Raw genomic sequence first — 16,811 nt, 5'->3', positions numbered from 1 at the left:
GAGAGTGAGCTGGATCCAGTGTCTGTGTCACTGGGGAAGCCATGCCAGAGCCCTGGGGCCAAGGCAGAGCCCTGAGGAACAGCCCTCATCCCTGTCCTGCAGCTGGACATGGAGCAGTGAACATAATTCCTGTGTTCCTCCAGCCAATTTCTTATGGCTCAGCCTCCAAACCCACAGCTCTCCTGTGGTCAGAGCAGCACAAAACCATGAGTATTTAGGTCACTAAAATAAAGAATAAACTGAACAGAAAAATGTTGAAACGATTGTTCCAGATCTGCTTAATGACAAAATTGCCAGACTTCTCTACGTGCTGTAAGATTTGTGATTGTGTAATTCCTTTAAATTTCCTTCTGATGTTGAATGATTTCAATCAATGAAGGTTTGGTCAGGTTCCAGCCTCGACCTTTCTCAATGATCTTGCTCAGAGGAGGATACAATACTAAAATAGCTCTCTGCAAGAAAATTTTGCTCTTTAGTAAGGAATGGGGATGGGGAAAGAGTCCCTGACTAAATCCTACCTCACTGAGACAAATCTGTGAGAAAACTTGAAAGTGCAAAACAGGCTCTTCAGGGAACTGATGTCCAGTCTCAGTTTAGGGAGCAGATGTCCTTCCAGTGCTGACCCATGTTTCCATAGGCTTTGCCACTGCGGTAAACATCTGGGACGCATCTTCTATAGAATGAAGGCTAAAACTCTAAACATTCAATAATGTGTACTTGCCCTTGCAGAATATTGCCATGGAATAATTTTATTTCTGAAAATAAAGCCCTCAACTCTTTAATTAACCCCTTCGAAAAGGAGGATTCATTCACAGGGCCTGCACTGTCTTCCAGTAGACCTTCAAAGAGCAGAGTGTGCCAACCCTTTTTCCCTTAGAAATCCACTCAGGAACCTGTCCTGGAAAGAGGGCAAGAAATTTGTTGTTCACAAGCTGCAAAATTGGCCACTGAGGGACTGAGCTGTACAGAGGTGCTTGCCAAGAGTAGGAAGTATTGCATTGCATTGTAATGCCAGGCACAGGAATTTGCAGTTGGCCACTGGCATGTTCAGGGTTTGCACACACGTTTTTGCTGATTAACTGGCTCTGGACAATGATGTTATCTGCCCAAGGAACCTGCCACTGCTGCTGATAATGTTAGACAGCTCAAATATCTGCCAGAACCAGATGACAACTCTTCTTTTTCCCCCATTTATCTTGTGCAATTTTCATATCTTTTTTATCAGTTTAGCTTATTCAACTGTAGAAGTTGTTAGTTGTCCTGGAGAAAAATCATTGAGATTGCAAGTTTCAAAGTTTGGTATTAAATCCTGGTACCATTAATGCCTGGTGATTTAATTCTACTATTTTACTTTTGTACTAAGAAAAAAAATCCAGGGAACTTTCAGAATCCCATAGGTTTGACTTCACTACTAATTACAATGGTCAAAGCGACAGGAGTGGGGAAACTTGTCCCCTAATAACACAGACAAAAACAAGAGCAAATTAGAAGGAATTTCCATCCTGGGACAGAACCAGTATCTCTCCTGAAATCTGTCCTCTGGTTACTGGTATTTTGCTAATTTGTGAAATTACAATAGCTGTAAAAATTATGTAACTCATGTCTGAACTCACTGTATTTCATTCAGATTTTTAAAGGTTAATTTAAAGTAGAAAATCTCTTTGTAACCACTGAAGGAAGAGAACAAAATTAAATTACCATTACCCAGGTAACAGGACTAGAAATAGATGTGGTATTAGTCAACTTAGCATGTACAGCCTGCAGCTTGAACTCAAATGCAAATCTGTTCTGTTTCCAGCACCGCAGTGGCCTGGCTTCCCACTGCTTTGTGTGCACATTTCCCCAGGGAATAAGCTGTGCAGCTTTGCCAAGCCGATATCCCCGAGCAGTGGGAGCTGAAGCAAGTGACTCATGACTGCAAGACGACAGCATGTGATGCAAGACACACACGGGACAAACTGCTGAGAGATGCACTTCATGACTGAGAGGTTTATTCCCATTGCCAGGAAAGGCCTTGTTCTTTCCCAGTTGTTACCACGTTTCATAAAACAAATGCGCAGTGTGTGCACAATTTCTGACCCAAAATCTAAGTCAAACAATTTTCAAGGTTAAAGATCAAAAACCAGGTACAGAAGTGTCTGTGAAATCAAAGAGTTGAAGATAACAAAGTATCACCAATTTCTTCACATTTTCCCCAAAAGTGCCTTAAAAATGAAGCAAAACAAAAACATTTGCATACATTTCTCTAGAGCTGGTGTCCTGACCACATGTTCTACTGTGTCACCCCATAACTGCTTGGATCCTCTGCTTCTTTGCTTTCCAGAGCAGGGTTCTCTCTGCTGGAAATATATTTGTTGACAAAGAGGTATTTCCACTTACTCAGCTACCCTTTACATTATTATACAAATTATAATTATTACAATTCAAGGGAAAAAAAGAGATAGGTGGAATTAAACTCCTGACAACTAGTTACTTTTCCCCAGCATTAGGCAGCAGATATAAAGTGGAACAGAACTGGCTCCTGAAGGTGCAAGCATTCAGGACAAAACTGCAAGCTAAAACAAAGCACTTCAGCTCCCTTAGCCAAGCAAAGGAGGCTTCCTGGTTTTCATTAACTTTGACTATTTTATTAAATGGACACTGGAACCAATATGGGCAGACATCAGCACCAGTCATAATATTTGTGTATAGTTATGGGGAGTTACACCAATGTAAGGAGTGCTTTAGCTTAGAATTGCCCAGCAAAGTGGTCTTGCATGTTTTTATCAAAAGCTGTATTTTTGGTTTCTGAAGGAGATGAGGATCAGGAATGCCATGCTATACAGTGCTGTTCAGCTGTGGCAACTTGTGACAGCAATGCAGCATTTTAATCAGAACTTTGTTATCACTGGCCTGTCTCTCAGCTTGACACCCAGCCCCTTGGATGCTGTCCCAGAAACAGTTCCATTTACCTCAGTAAAACAATGGATGTGAGGATTGCAAAACTAGGCTTGACATTTGGAGGCAAGAATGCTCAGACTACATGGAGCTTTGGCAAGTCAGTGACAGAGAACAGGTTTGAGTCAAAGTGTAAGGGAATACACAGCCCACTTGATCTTCTGATCTTGTCATCCCTTAATACGGACAATTGCTGACAAAGTTAATCACTTTAATGAAGCCAAGTGAAAATTTGGCATGAAACAAGGATAACAGTGCCCTCCTACATCAAATGTTGCTAATATTTTATGGCAATTATCACCATTATTTGTGATAAATTGGTACTTAACAATCTGTCTTAGCAAACATTCAAGTGAAAAGCAAAAATCAGTATCTTAAATCCGGATGGTTTTCTGACAGAGAAATGCACAATTGTCTAGACATGAGCAAAGCCTTTGACACCTTTTTCCCATGGAATTCTTCTGGAAAAAACCTGGCTGCTTATGGCTTGGACTGGTACACTTCACTGGAGCTGGGAAAGGGTCTGGAACATGAGTCCTGTGAGAAGCAGCTGGGGAAGCTGAGCATAGTTAGCCTGAAGAAAAGGAGGCTCAGGGGTGACTCTATCATTCTCTGCAAGTACCTAAAAGGAAATTGTAGGAGGGGTTGGTCTCTTCTCCCAAGTAACCAGCAACAGGACAATAGGAAAAGGCCTCAAGCTGCAACAGGGGAGGCTTAGATTGGATATTAGGAAAAATTTCTTCACTGGAAGGGTTGTTAAGCACTGAAACTGGCTGCTTGTGGCTGAGTCACCATTCCTGGAGGTATTTGAGAGATATCATGTGGTGCTTAGGGACATGATTTAGTGATGGACTTGACAGCTGGACTCAGTGATCTTAATGGTCTTTTCCAACCTGAAAGATTCTATGATTCTAATTATTGCTGATGGTCCCATTCTGCCACCTTTAAGACTTATTGAGGAAAGGAGTGGGTATTGCTACTGCTTTCACATAACTATCACCTTTCTATTTTCATCACATCTCTGATGATTTACAGAATTCACAAAATGTGATTTAAGGCCCTCTCTCTATGCATCTTCCATCAAGCTCAGTGTATCATATTCTTGGCAGCTCCCTATCTTTTCCATTGTGTTTATATCAAAAACCTGGGCTTCAGGAGACCTTGGTAGGCAAAAGTCTGTCCCCTGTTCCAAAACAAACTTACACACAGTCATAAATATTTATAAAATATTTCTTCCAATAGTTATGAAAAACAAACAAACAAACAGAAAATGAAAACCTCTTCAATCTTTTAAAGCAATTTCTTCCTGTGTGTTTCATAATCTCTTGCATAATGGCAGCAAGCCCTCCATTATGGAAATTGGTTTATTCCCCTCACAGCTCTGTGCCGTGTGTATTTGCAGGCTGCCATTACAGTTGAGCTTTCATTAAACTAAATAAACCATTTCCTCCTTGGCTGTGTGTTCTGAGCCTTGGACCCTTCTTACAGCCTCCTTCATTGTGCCATTGTCCCATTTTGAATAAAACACCACTCCAAAAACTTGGCAGTACTTCCCCAGAGATCCAACCATGCTGAGGAGTCCAGGGTGGTTTCCTATATCTGGCAGACTCTGCTTGTGTTTATGCAGTCCAAAAGGTGATTACCTTTATTGCAATATTGTGACATTGTTGACCCATGTTAAGCTTGTTATTCGCTGTAATCTTACAATTTCTTCATGCATAGTGAGCTGGAATTCCAAAGGGTAGGGTTGTGTCTTATCTTCTTTTTGCCAGTTGGGATTAAATGAGTGAGACAGTATTTCTTGTTCGGACTCAGACGTTTATTAGTTCTTATCTATATTACAGTCTCACAAACCGTGAGTTCTACAGCACTTCAAGTTAACAAACTGAAAATGGAGACCTACCTCTCTCTCTACAAGGCCTTTTAAGAGTAAATTGTCCAACTAAGAAATGCCACCTAAATTATTTTTACTTTTAACCCAATAACAACCATCCATGGCCCACAATGCAGACTTTTCTACCCAATCACAAAATATCACCCAATCCCATGAAGAAGAAGTTGAAGAAGAAGGACAAACCTCTGCCCTAATACTTCCATTTTGCTTTCTATATATCACTATATTCTAAAGCCTTGAACTCTAAGTTTTCCACCAGGTGATAAAACACACTTCTATTCAAACTATACACTCCCAGTTCTATCATTCAATTTTGGAAGCCTTCTCCACAGCTTCAGGTCAAAGGCAGTGTTGTTCTGGGAGTCAGTGCCTGTCAGCACAGAAAGTCACAAATTCTCAGTGACCAGGATTCCAACAGGGTAGCAATACAGATACAGGAAGGCAGCAGGAGCCTGTGCAACAACTGGCCCAGAAAGGATGCTCCTGTCTGCCCAGGAGCAAGAAAGGCAGGGAAAGATGTGTGTCTTCAGAACTGCTGGCTGGACAACTCTCATGTGTATTCTTGCCTCAGGTCTGCCACAGGGTGTGTTTGTGGTGCACTGCCAGGCTGAGCAGAGAGTGAGGGAGATGTGAGAAACATCCAGGTGAGTTGTAGAACGAGAACACAGCAGGAACATTGGTGGAAGAAAGATTGCCAGTTGTTGATAAGCTGTGGTCTTTTTGACTCTACTCTTTCTTGATTGAATTCTGATAAACTTCTCAGATTTTATTATTTCCAACAAATGTTCTGCTCTGACCAAGGGGATTCGGCTTGACAGGTCAGCTTACCTTAAAGAAAATAAACCACAGAACTCCATGCACAGTCCACTGAGGCCAGGAGCTTGAGGAGGTGTCATCCAAGCAGTTCTACAGCAGCAGCTGTAGTAGGGAGCTGAGAACAGCTGCTCTATTGCTGACATTTTGATCTAACCTGCCCTGCCTTTTGCTTTTTTTCTTAATGAATCTTTCTGTCATCCACTGAACTGTTATTTGCTCTTTGAACAATCTTAGTAATCCCCAAATTTAGAGGAGTACCTGGGAGCCTGGGAGTTATTTTTTTGAGAAGGGTAGCACAGTAGGAAGCATGATCACTATGAAATTGAAGATTAGCTTCACTTTTTTTTCTGAGACACATTAAATACAGCAAAGTCTGCTCAGAAATTGTGTACTCATCTTTAGATGAGTTGGTTTCTGGAAGGGAAGGATAATTGTTTTCTGGCCTTTTTTTTTTTTTTTTTTTTTTTTTTTTTTTTGCTTATGACAACTTTTTTAGTGTATGGTCATATAGATTCCCCCATACTTTGAAAAATGTTATTGCTGGGTACTGTTGAGTCACACATATTCTGTGTATGCAGGTTCTACTCCTTAATCCATTAAAAACCATCAAGAGAAGCTTCAGCTATTCCTCTGGGGAAAGCATAAAATTTTCTAGGAACTGGATTTTGTTGGACATTTCAGAATATTAGGAAGAGAGCAGCAATCCTGCATAGAACTGGTATGTGTGTATCTTTGCTTACAAGGTCAAAGTGGTGCAATAAGCACTAGTGCTGAACAAAGGATAAAGACCAAGGAAAAGGGAAAAAACAAAATCTGTATTCCAACAATTATCCTCTAAGCTAGAGGAGAGGGAGTGTACATGATGCAGATAATTCATTGCTCTGGCCCTCCATGGAGATGCACTGATTTCTGCAATTCAAAAAAATATGTGTTGAAGGGCTGAAACAACACTTGGTAGTTAGGCCAGCCTAGAATAAGCCCTAAGTTTTTTAACGCAAGTGACAACTGAAGAGAGAACAGTACGTTCCCCCATTTCCAACAGATTACTTATGATGAGGAAAATACTCCTTCACCTTGTTAAGAAATAAGCACGCTATTTCAAGAGTCGATTCAAAGCTATCCACGAAGAACAAGAGGCATGAGGTGCCATTTCTTGTTGTGAGCTGCGACTGAACCTGTGACGGTCAATAATGACAAATGGCCAGAGGATGATGAAATTCCCAAACACATTACCAAGTCCCATCTCAGCAGAGTCTTGATGTATTGTAGCACTTGCCAGCCAACGCATACATCTTCTTTTACTCTTTGGCAGCTCTCCCAAGGGGTTTTTTTCTCTTTTGGGTCAATAACACACAATTGCACTCACTTCCGAGCCCAGCTGCCAGGGTGGTGCTCTGTCAGGGCACCCACAGCATGGGCCAGCGTGCCACCCCCAGGCATTGCTGTGCCATCTGTGACTCCACAGGGTTTTCTGAACACTTGAGGAAGGGAAACTGTCGCACAGGAGGGATGTTGGTGACAGGCCTGGCTTTCCAGTGGGCTGTGGACAGCTGTGGGCGGTTCATGGCCTGGCACAGCAGAGCATGGTTTGTCCAGCCCACTGTACCAGTGTAACCCCTGAACCACTAAACCACATCACCCAGTGCCACATCCTCTTAAAATGTCTCTTAGACACCTGTAGGAATTGTAATTCCACCACTTCCCTGGGCAACCCATTCCAATGTCTGAGCACCCTAAAACTGCAAATAAATCTGAATCATCTCTGCCTCAGCTTAAGGCCATTTCCTGTAGTCCTCTCACTGTAGGCATGGAGAGATGAGACTGGACAATCTCTTTTCAGGTCAAAAATGCTCCCTTACTGTGTCGAATTCTGGGCTCCTCGGGACAGGAGAGACACGGAGCTCCTGGAGCAGGTCCAGCACAGGACAATGAGGGGGGGACTGGAGCATCTCTCTCATGAAGAAAGGCTGGGGCTGCTCAGGTTCGAGAAGAAACGACTGAGAGGGACCTTATTAAATGGGTAAAAATATCTAAAAGGAGGCTGTCTGAGGATGGACCAGGCTCTGCTTGGCGGCACCAGCAAGGCGACAGGAGACGAGGGGCAGAAACTGATCGCCAAAATTCCACCTGAGCATGAGAAAGAACTTCTGTGCGCAGCGACCGAGCACTGGGACAGACAGCCCGGAGGGGGTGTGGAGTGTCCTGCACTGGACACATTCCAGAGCCGTATGGACACAACCGTGTGCTGTGTGCTAGCAGTCAGGCTGTGATCCGCCGTGCTCCCTTCCAGCACCCCGCAGTGCCGGGGAGAGGCGCTCGCCGCTCCCGCCGTGTCCAAGCCGGGCTCGGAGCGGGCCGGGCCCGCCGCTCGGTGCCGTTGGCGGGGCCGCGTGACGCCGGTGGGTGTGAGGGGCCCAGCGCGGGAGCCTCGTCCCCTCCGTCCCGCACGGCGGGCGCGGCGGCAGGCGGCCATTCGGGGCCGGCCGGTGCCCGCCTCCCCTGCCGTGGCGGCCGCGGAGGGTGTGTGACAGGCGGGCAGGGCGAGCGCGTCACGGCCCCCGCGCTCCGCCCCCCGCTCCTGCTCCCGGCGCCGCCACCTCGGCCCGGCGCGGGCAGGCGCGCACGGCGCAGCCATGGAGCCGGAGTGCCGGGTGCTCTCCATCCAGAGCCACGTCGTCCGCGGCTACGTGGGCAACAAGGCGGCCACCTTCCCCCTGCAGGTAAGCAGCGCGGACCTGCTGCTGCTGCCGCTCCTCCTCTCGCTCCGCCGCTGTTCCCTGCGGGGCGGCGCGGGGAGCCGGGCGGGCGGTGTGACGGCAGCGCTGCCCGGCGAGCTCGGGCGCACGGGCGGCTCCTGCCAAGCCGCGGTGAGGTCGGGGCACGGTGCGGAGATGCCCGCTCGGGCGCCCTCCCCGTCCGCCCCGGTGCCGGCGGCAGTGCCCGTCCCGGGGCTCCGCGCTCCCCGCTGCGGCTGCGCCTCCCGCCGGCTCCGCGCCGCTCCCGTTAACGCAGCTCCGCCGGGGCTGGGCACGGGAGGGGCAGCGCGGGTGCTGCTGCTGGGTGTGCTCGGCTCCGCTGCCGGCTGCAGGCGCGGATATGCAGCCGCGGCTCCTGCCCCTTAAGGCAGGGTCATCGCCGTGTCCCGTGCCGGGCTCTCGGGCAGCGGTGTCCTTGTGCTGGCACCCTGCTAAACCCCGCCTGCCCGCGGGCACGGTGATCCCGCACCCCGGATGGGCCGGGGGAGCTGCAGGGGGGTGTAGGGGCCACTCCGTGCGAGTGCAGGGCAGGGCCAGAGAGCTGCCTGCCATGGCCCGGGGCTCCAGGGTGTAATTGGATCTTGGCCTTCACGGCTGTCATGTGCTGCCTTCGGAGTTGTTTGCTTGGATCTCGCTGCTGGTGGGAAAACACGGGGTGAACCTCTGCATATCGCGCTGTTGGCTCCTGTGGAGGGTCTGTATCCTCAAGGGCTCGTTTCGGGCCTGCCCATCAGGAGGTCTTTGTGCCTTGATGTGTCTGTGTGGAGCTCTCCAAGAGCCTCATCACCAGAACAAGGTGTTGTGACAGTGGTTATCGTGGTGTGTGCTTACCAAACCGTGGTGTAACTCAATTGACTAGACAGGAGAGATGATGTTCTCTGATAAATGAGATCAGGCCTGCCACAAGCCAGTGTCACACCCCCCTATTACCATCCAGTTATAATGTAACCAAGTCTCTTGAAAATCAGTGTATGGTGAAGGACGATGTACCTGTGTAACCCGAGCATTGTGGAAAAATACAAGTATATGGAGTTACAGGCCAAAAAGGTTGTCATGAGCTAGCTGTCCTTCCTTTCCTAACAAAACGAGCTCTACTTCCCCTTTCAATTTCTGTGTAGCAGAAGAGCACACAGTAGTACTTATTCCAGAATTCACAGAATGAAATCTCCACTCTCTTAAACTGTTCTCGCTCTCCATTCTAATTCTCTGTCAAAGGTTCTCCTCACTATTCTGTGGCTTAACCTTTCTGTGACACATGAGCTGTGTACCTTGGCAATGGGTTCCTGGAAAGTGTCTTTAGTTCCTTGGCTATGATGCTATAAAATACTACTGGAGTTAAAGAAACCCCTGTTGATGGTGCGGCTGGGTTTTGTTCAGGAGGCTGTTGTGCTCACACTGTGTAATATTCCTCAGTGTGTAGTGTAACAAGAAGTTTCTGGAGTGGGAGGAAAAGAAATTTACTTGGGGAGCAGCCAAACTCCTGCCACTTCTGGCTGCACTTGCAAATCCTATGCAGGCAGCCCTTAGTGAAGTTGTGCTTGCTGCAAAGTTACCTAAACCCTTGTTTTGCTAGAACAGCAGAGATGGGGCAAGGTGCCCCAAAGTCAAACTTTGCTTTTCTTTATGAATTACAAACCTGAGTTTTTCTCTTGCATTGTTTTTATATAGCTATATAAATGATAACCTGTATCTATTCTTGAGGATGGGTGCAAGTCTGACATGCTTTTATTTCCCATTCTTTTTTTTTTTAACTTTAGTTTTCTGAACCAGTTAAGTGAGGCCCCCTTTGGAGCTCATCACTGTTGAGTTTGCAAGGCAGGGTGTATGAGATACGTGTGTCTGTGTGCTTGTGAATCTGATGGGCTGAAATCCTGACACAACAGTTCAGGAATCTGCATTTGGACAGCAGCATCCAAATAGAAAACCTGTCATGGTTTCACCTACTCTTTGCAGACTTATCCAAAAAACATCACTTGTGTTTGCATGACCTGATTTTTGGTGGAAATCTATGACATGACTGTCAATAGTTAGCAATCTGCACAGAAGAGAGTTCTTTAAGATCTTTTTTTAAATCAGTTGGTTGCATTTTGTCTGGCTTTCACTGGAGTAAAAGCTAAAATATTTTAAATGTAGGTGTGGGGGAGAACTTCATCTGTGGTGTGTGTTGTACATGGTTTCTATATGGCAAACACAGCAAAACAGAGTTAGAACATATATTAGAGCAGTTATAATAATGGAAGTAATAGAGCTGAGTGAGAAATGTTAGAACTTTACATAATCTCAGGTCAAAATACATGTAAGTAATTAGACAATCTAGATAAACTAATAGGTTATAGAGGAAACATGCACCTGGATTTGCCAGAGAGTGAACTGCCCTCAGCACTGCTTTGAATTCTGCCTTGTCAAGAGTTGTAATAATTTTTACTTGCATGGTCTTACTATCTCTAAAAATTTCTGAAGGTAGTTCTGAATTATTTTTAAAATAATCTCAAGTTATTCCACAGCTGTGTATTCTGAGTTTTTTGTATCAGGAAGTGGTTCAGGATTGTCCAGCATTTACGAGAAGAAGAGTAATGGAGTGTAGATTAATATGGGGAGTTCCCACTCTGAGCCAGATAAATTATTTCAAAACACCAAAAAAGGTTTCGAAATGTTTCTAATGTTGACTAAGATTTGTCATAGTTTTCACGAAGTGTATTGTTACCATGACAGTCAACTTCACTTTTATAATATTTTTATCATTTTTTTTTCCTTAGAGACATCTCTTAGCTGTTAATTTTAAATATAATTTTAGCTTGCCTTTCCTGCCCCACCTTTTACGTAGGCACAGTGTGGCAATAAGGGAGCAGAACTGGCAAGCAGAGAGAGTTACAGTCCTCAAACCACAGAGAATCCAGAAGGACAAGGTGACTGCTGCAGAGGTATCTCGTTCTGACCAACAGCAAAGCTTTGGTAGGCAGAGGAATTTCAGATTCATACTCTGCACTCATCATAATATCAGCTCTTGGGAATCAGAGTGTCAGTCTGTGTGATCAGTTTTTGGGGTATCCAAGCACTTCCAAGAAAGAGTTTTGAAAGTACAAGGAAGGAGCATGAGAAAATCCCAGCCAGTTTTACCTGGGCACTGGACATTTGCATTTGGTTGCCACAGGAATAGTTCACACCCCTGTCTGCAAACCAGAAAATATTTATCTCTACTCATGTCTCAGTAACCGTGATTGTTTGGAGTGGTTTTGTTTGTTTGTTTTGTCTGCCCTAACACTCAGAGAATTTGAGAAAATCATGCCAATGTTTTGAGTATTTTATATTTATTTCCTGACTTCCTTTTATATCTGCTTACGTGGAAGATGAACCTAAAAGCTGAGAAAAACACCATTAATTATTTGGATCTGCAGAATGAAATTGTCTGTCCTGAAGTGTACAACCATAAATAGTTTCTACAATAAGGGATAAAATGGCCTTTTGAAATCTGTTCAATTATTTTATTTTCTTACTTTTTTTTCCCCTCTGAATGGAGATAAATGGAGATAGTTGTCCAGATATTAAAAAGGACTGATGATTGTCAGACTAGTTTTCAGTAATTCTCCTCTGGAAAGGTAACAGTAAGTCTACATTTTTAACTCCTTCTTAATTGTAGAAAAGATGAGAAAACAACTTTGGTCAGCACAGGAATTTCTTTGATTTTTAGGGATAGTCTTGAACTGCCTTGTCCGGTATATGCTGAGGCCAAAACCAGTATCAGTAGATCTTTTCTAATTATCTACTGCCTTAGCAAAAAAGTTGAAGATTTTTTTTCTTTATTTTGTTGAAAAGTATGGTTAAATGGCTTAAGAATTGTGTAGAAAAATAAAGTACATCTCTTATTTAAGATGACTCTCTTTTTCAAGCCCTGCTATTGTGTTAATAGTATGAGTCAGAAGAAGGATGAATCAATCAAAAAAGTCTTTACTGAGTAACAATAGGAAATGTTCTTACTGGGTAGCCCTTATTTTTGTTACAGATCAAAGGCTGGAATAAATCTAAACCTTAAAGGAAAAAATAAATACAAAGATGAAAGAATGAATTTGGTCTTTGTAATATCTAAATATTGTCCTAAATTGCATATTTGAAACAACAATTATTGCTCTAGAATCATACATCAAATGAAGTTTGTGGAAGCATTCTTTTTTCCCCCAAATTTGTTCTTTTAAGAAAGGTAGATAAGGGGTGAATGAATTAAAAAATACAACCCAAGACATAAAAAAAATTCACAACCCCTCTGGGAAGGCTTGTTCAAAGCTGTGTGATGAGTATTTGCTTCTTAGTGGATGTCAGCAAATGTAGCTGCAAAAGTCTGGTGAATTCCCTGCACAAGGCAAGGTCCTGAAAAAAACTTGTAATCCAAAAAAGTCCAAATAAGGTGGCTCCCCCACCTGGCAGTGTGGATTTTTGGGGAAAGGCTTTACCAGACCTTTCCAGAAGGGCTTGTCCAGATGAACCCAGCTCAGGTGCACTGGGAGAGCTTTGAACCTCTCAGAACATTGTAGGGCATGGACTTCCCACCTGCGTGGTAAACTGGGAGGGAAGGTGAGTGGGACAGGACTGGGAGGGGATAAGAAAGTAGATTATTACTCAAAAGACAACAATAAATAACAACAAGGGGTGTCTGTCGCTTTCAGCTCCTAACATTGCTTTGAGGTAGACTAGACTGAGCCTACTGATCTCACTTTTACCTCAACAGGAGTTTGTTTGTGCACAACTCTAAACAAAGACCTCAATTTTCTCTTGGAACTCCTAATGGAATCCTTTCAGCTACTAATGCAAAATAATCAGCTTGAAAAATTAGAGTCATTTCAACCTGCCTAAGAGAAGTGCAGCTGGGGCTGCAGATGTGCTGTGGGCTCTGAATGGCTGGGCAGAGCCTCTAATGAACAGAGTGGGACTGACTGAACCATCCTTACCAAGGTTAGGTCTGTGTATCTGTGGGGTTTCTGACTCTTCCTGCAAGCCACTTAATAGTGGCAGCTTGTTAAACAAGACTTTGTCATGAAAATACAGAAAATACAGTCATGGAAATAGAGAAAATACAGTCATGAAAATGTAGAGATGCATAACATCATCATTCACACATGCTGATTGCATAACACAGTTGTAAAGCTGCAGAAAGCATTTTAAGATGCATTAAAAGTTATTGTGCAATGTATGGGGTCAGTTGACCAGTTGGCATTTCAAACTTTTCAAAAACATGGTGATAAATATTTACAGTGATTGATGATTCTGATAATTTGCTGCCTTTTTCATAGTAAATTGTGTAGGTTTGAACCATGCAGATGCTGGTATTTGATACAAAAGTTATGCTGGAGTGTGTGTAGTGATGTGAACAAACAGTTTTTGACAGAAATGTAATCTTTTCATCTGTCTCAACACAGCAAAGGGAAAAAAGATGAAGGAGGATCCCATTTGGTGTCTACAAGTACATGCAAATATTTGAGAGGAAGCAAAAATACTTTACCCTGATTCACCCACTGTCTTTGGAAAAAAAATGGAGCTGTCAAGAAATTGCAAATCTTATTAAAAGACTGGAAAACCTTGCCTAGAGGTGGATTTGCACTGTTTGTGTGGGGAGTATAATGTACTCAGAGACTCAGTAGCAAGTGTTTACTTGCTTAAGGCATTTTTATATTAGGAATGGCCTTATTTTCTGTCCTCAAGTCTTAGAGGGTTTTTTTAAATTTTTCCAGTATTTGATGTCTTATTTCTGCTCCAAATGAAATCTCCAGATGAGAGAATATTTCTTTCTGTATAAACAAACAGGGACAGATAATAGAGTGAAGAGTGATCAGTTTTCTGGGGAAAGAAGAAAAGCTTCAAGATAAAGTTAATTTTGTCTTAAAATGTATGGAAATCTATTAAAAACAGTTTTGAAATAATAAAGTGAATTTTTATATATATGCAAATTGTACAAAGGTACACTTGAGAAAAACAAGTGTCGTACAAAGTTACTGATAGCTGTCTAAAATCTTCCTGTAAGTAAACTGTTGTCTCTTACTATTCACTTTTTCTATTTATATCCTAAAGATGATAGTCACTTTTCCTTGAAAAGCATATTTAGTCACTTTAGATGAAGAATGCACCATTATCCATGGCTGACTGTACACATACCAGGCAGGTATTTTTAGCTTCTTTAGGCTGAATGGATGCAAGTGGCAGTTCCACTTGAGCTGCTCGTGTTGTATGGAAAACAGGCTGGAGTTGGTGAGGCAAGGTTAATGTGAGGAGCTGGACATTAGTCTTGGGACATAAAATGTCCATTCTCCTGAAATTACTATATGCAGTAGAGAGTTCAGCTGAATAATAATATGTACAGAGGAGAAAAAATATATATATGATGAGCATAATGTTTGAAACATGCCAGGGAGGTCTGTGCTGATAGATAATATGAGCCTCAGGAGAAGCCAGACTAGTTCATCATCTTGTGGCTTGGCAGCAGTGGGGAGACTTATCATAGCTAAAAAAATATTACTGAGCTGAACCACCTGAAATTTTTCAAACCTTTGTTCAGGACTCATATTTGTTCATGTTAATTCATCCGTGACACCTCCGAGCTCCAGTTCCCTTATCATCTGGAACAATTATCCATAGAGCAGCAGAGAGAGCTGAGATACCAAAACCTCTTCTGTGGTTCATTTAAAAACAAACTTCTCTTCACCCTCTGTCATCCTTTGTAAATTTTAAGCATATGGAGTAGTTTGGGCTGAGTGGAAATCCTTGCATGGTGATTTAACTTTGGAATGTCTTGGGAATGCAAAACACCTCTTGCCAGCTGGATGTGTGGGATTGAGGAGATGCTAGAGCACACACTGGAAAATGGAAAGTCTCTCCCCTGTGGCAAAACAAAAGCTGGAGGGCTTTCTGATCTGTGGATGCAGTGGCTCCCAAAACCAGCAGTAAATGGTTTTCCTGACCTGCACAACTCTTCCAGTCTGGCCACAACTTTTCCCCTTCTCCACATGGCTGGGTCCCCTCATGCTTTACCTCTCAGAAGAGGATCTGTGTGGGAATCTCCAGCAAGGATGGCACAGCCAGCAGTGACATTAATGAGCTGAAGGGAGGAATCCATGACAATCTTCAAGAACATTGGAAACATCCAAAGAAGTGCAGTGCTGCTCTGTCCCAAAACATCAGAATAGAGCAACATTTTTTCTCTTACTTCATTTGGCAGACTGCTAATAAAGCCAAGAGTGTTACTTTCATACTCCCCTTATTTTTAACACAAAGTAATTTGGGTTTTTCCTGAATTTTACCATGTTTCTTTATAGCTGCTCAACATGGTAATTCTGTCTCCATCTTCTCTAAGGGGAAAGAAAAAGAAAGTGAGTTACAGCAGAAAAAAACTGTTGGCTAAATTCTCACAATTTAATACTGTTTTGCAGAATTGTGCACTGAAACTTATGATCATGTATTTAGTAAAGTCTGGCCTAAATCTAGAAAAAATAAATGTGTGTACCTTACAAATCTGTGTATTTTATGACACTGTTTATGATGATGAGTACTACTGCTCGAGGTTGCACTGAAGGAAAACACTTTTTCCATCCATCTTCACTGTGGTTACTCTCATTTTTCTGGCAGCATATAGCCCCTGGCTCACAGCACTACACTACCTGTGAGAAACCATCAACACAACTCTGGGCATTTAACAAAAATGAAAACATAAGTTTTTTAAAAAACCCAGCTGTTTTGTTCTCACTGTTGTTAATGGAAGTAACATTGTGCCTCTGCCCATTCATACAACAGCCAAATACATGGCAAGATAGTGTTAAATTTGAGAAGTTTTGTATTGTCACCTGTCCTCTAGGGTACTGAAATCTGCTGGTTTCAGTAGAGAAGCCACTTTGAGAAATGCTGCTGCCAGCTGGTCCTTCCACCTGCACTATTTTGTGTCCACTTCAATGCCCCAAGAAAGTAATTCTGTGAGGCCATGTGCTAAACTGCTCTGAGAAGCCATCCAGGTTATAAATGACTTGGCAAAAATGGAAAAGAAGAAGGTGAGTGTTTGTGAGCCAATTTCCTGATCCAATTCCCTAACACAGCCCCACAGACAACTCTTTTGGCATAGCTGAAGTGCCAGGGCAGGAGCAAGCCCCAGGCTCCTGCACCTGCTCTCTGCTGAAGGAAACATTTTTCAGAGTACTGTTCACTAAGACATCTGCTTATTCTGAGGGAAGTGGTGAGACATCCACTCTCTGTTAGCTTCATCCTTCCTGTGAGTGGCCTTGGACTGATCTTCACATGATGTGGCACCTTCTTCAGGGAGGTGTTTCCTGTTTCTTCAAGTATCTCTTACCATGCAATTTAATGTCTAAACCTTTGGTAGGACAGTGGGATCCATTCATAGTCTACCTAAGAAGTCACCTAAAGAATGTGCAGGA

At 43.4% G+C, this 16,811-nt stretch overlaps 1 protein-coding gene across 1 annotated transcript in view; it reads left to right on the top strand.

Moving 5' to 3' along the window:
• The first annotated feature begins 8,223 nt into the window (after positions 1-8,223).
• Positions 8,224-16,811, top strand: part of PDXK (pyridoxal kinase) — a 46,210-nt gene continuing 37,622 nt past the window's right edge. The window contains 1 exon segment of the mRNA XM_033051263.1: positions 8,224-8,367. Coding sequence (XP_032907154.1) covers positions 8,281-8,367 — 87 coding nt within the window. The 5' untranslated portion in view covers positions 8,224-8,280.

Source organism: Catharus ustulatus, chromosome 2 (assembly GCF_009819885.2).
Source record: "Catharus ustulatus isolate bCatUst1 chromosome 2, bCatUst1.pri.v2, whole genome shotgun sequence".
Taxonomy (NCBI): Eukaryota; Metazoa; Chordata; class Aves; order Passeriformes; family Turdidae; genus Catharus; species Catharus ustulatus.
Note: the sequence above shows the minus strand (reverse complement) of the source record. Positions and strands in the feature narration are given on the sequence as shown.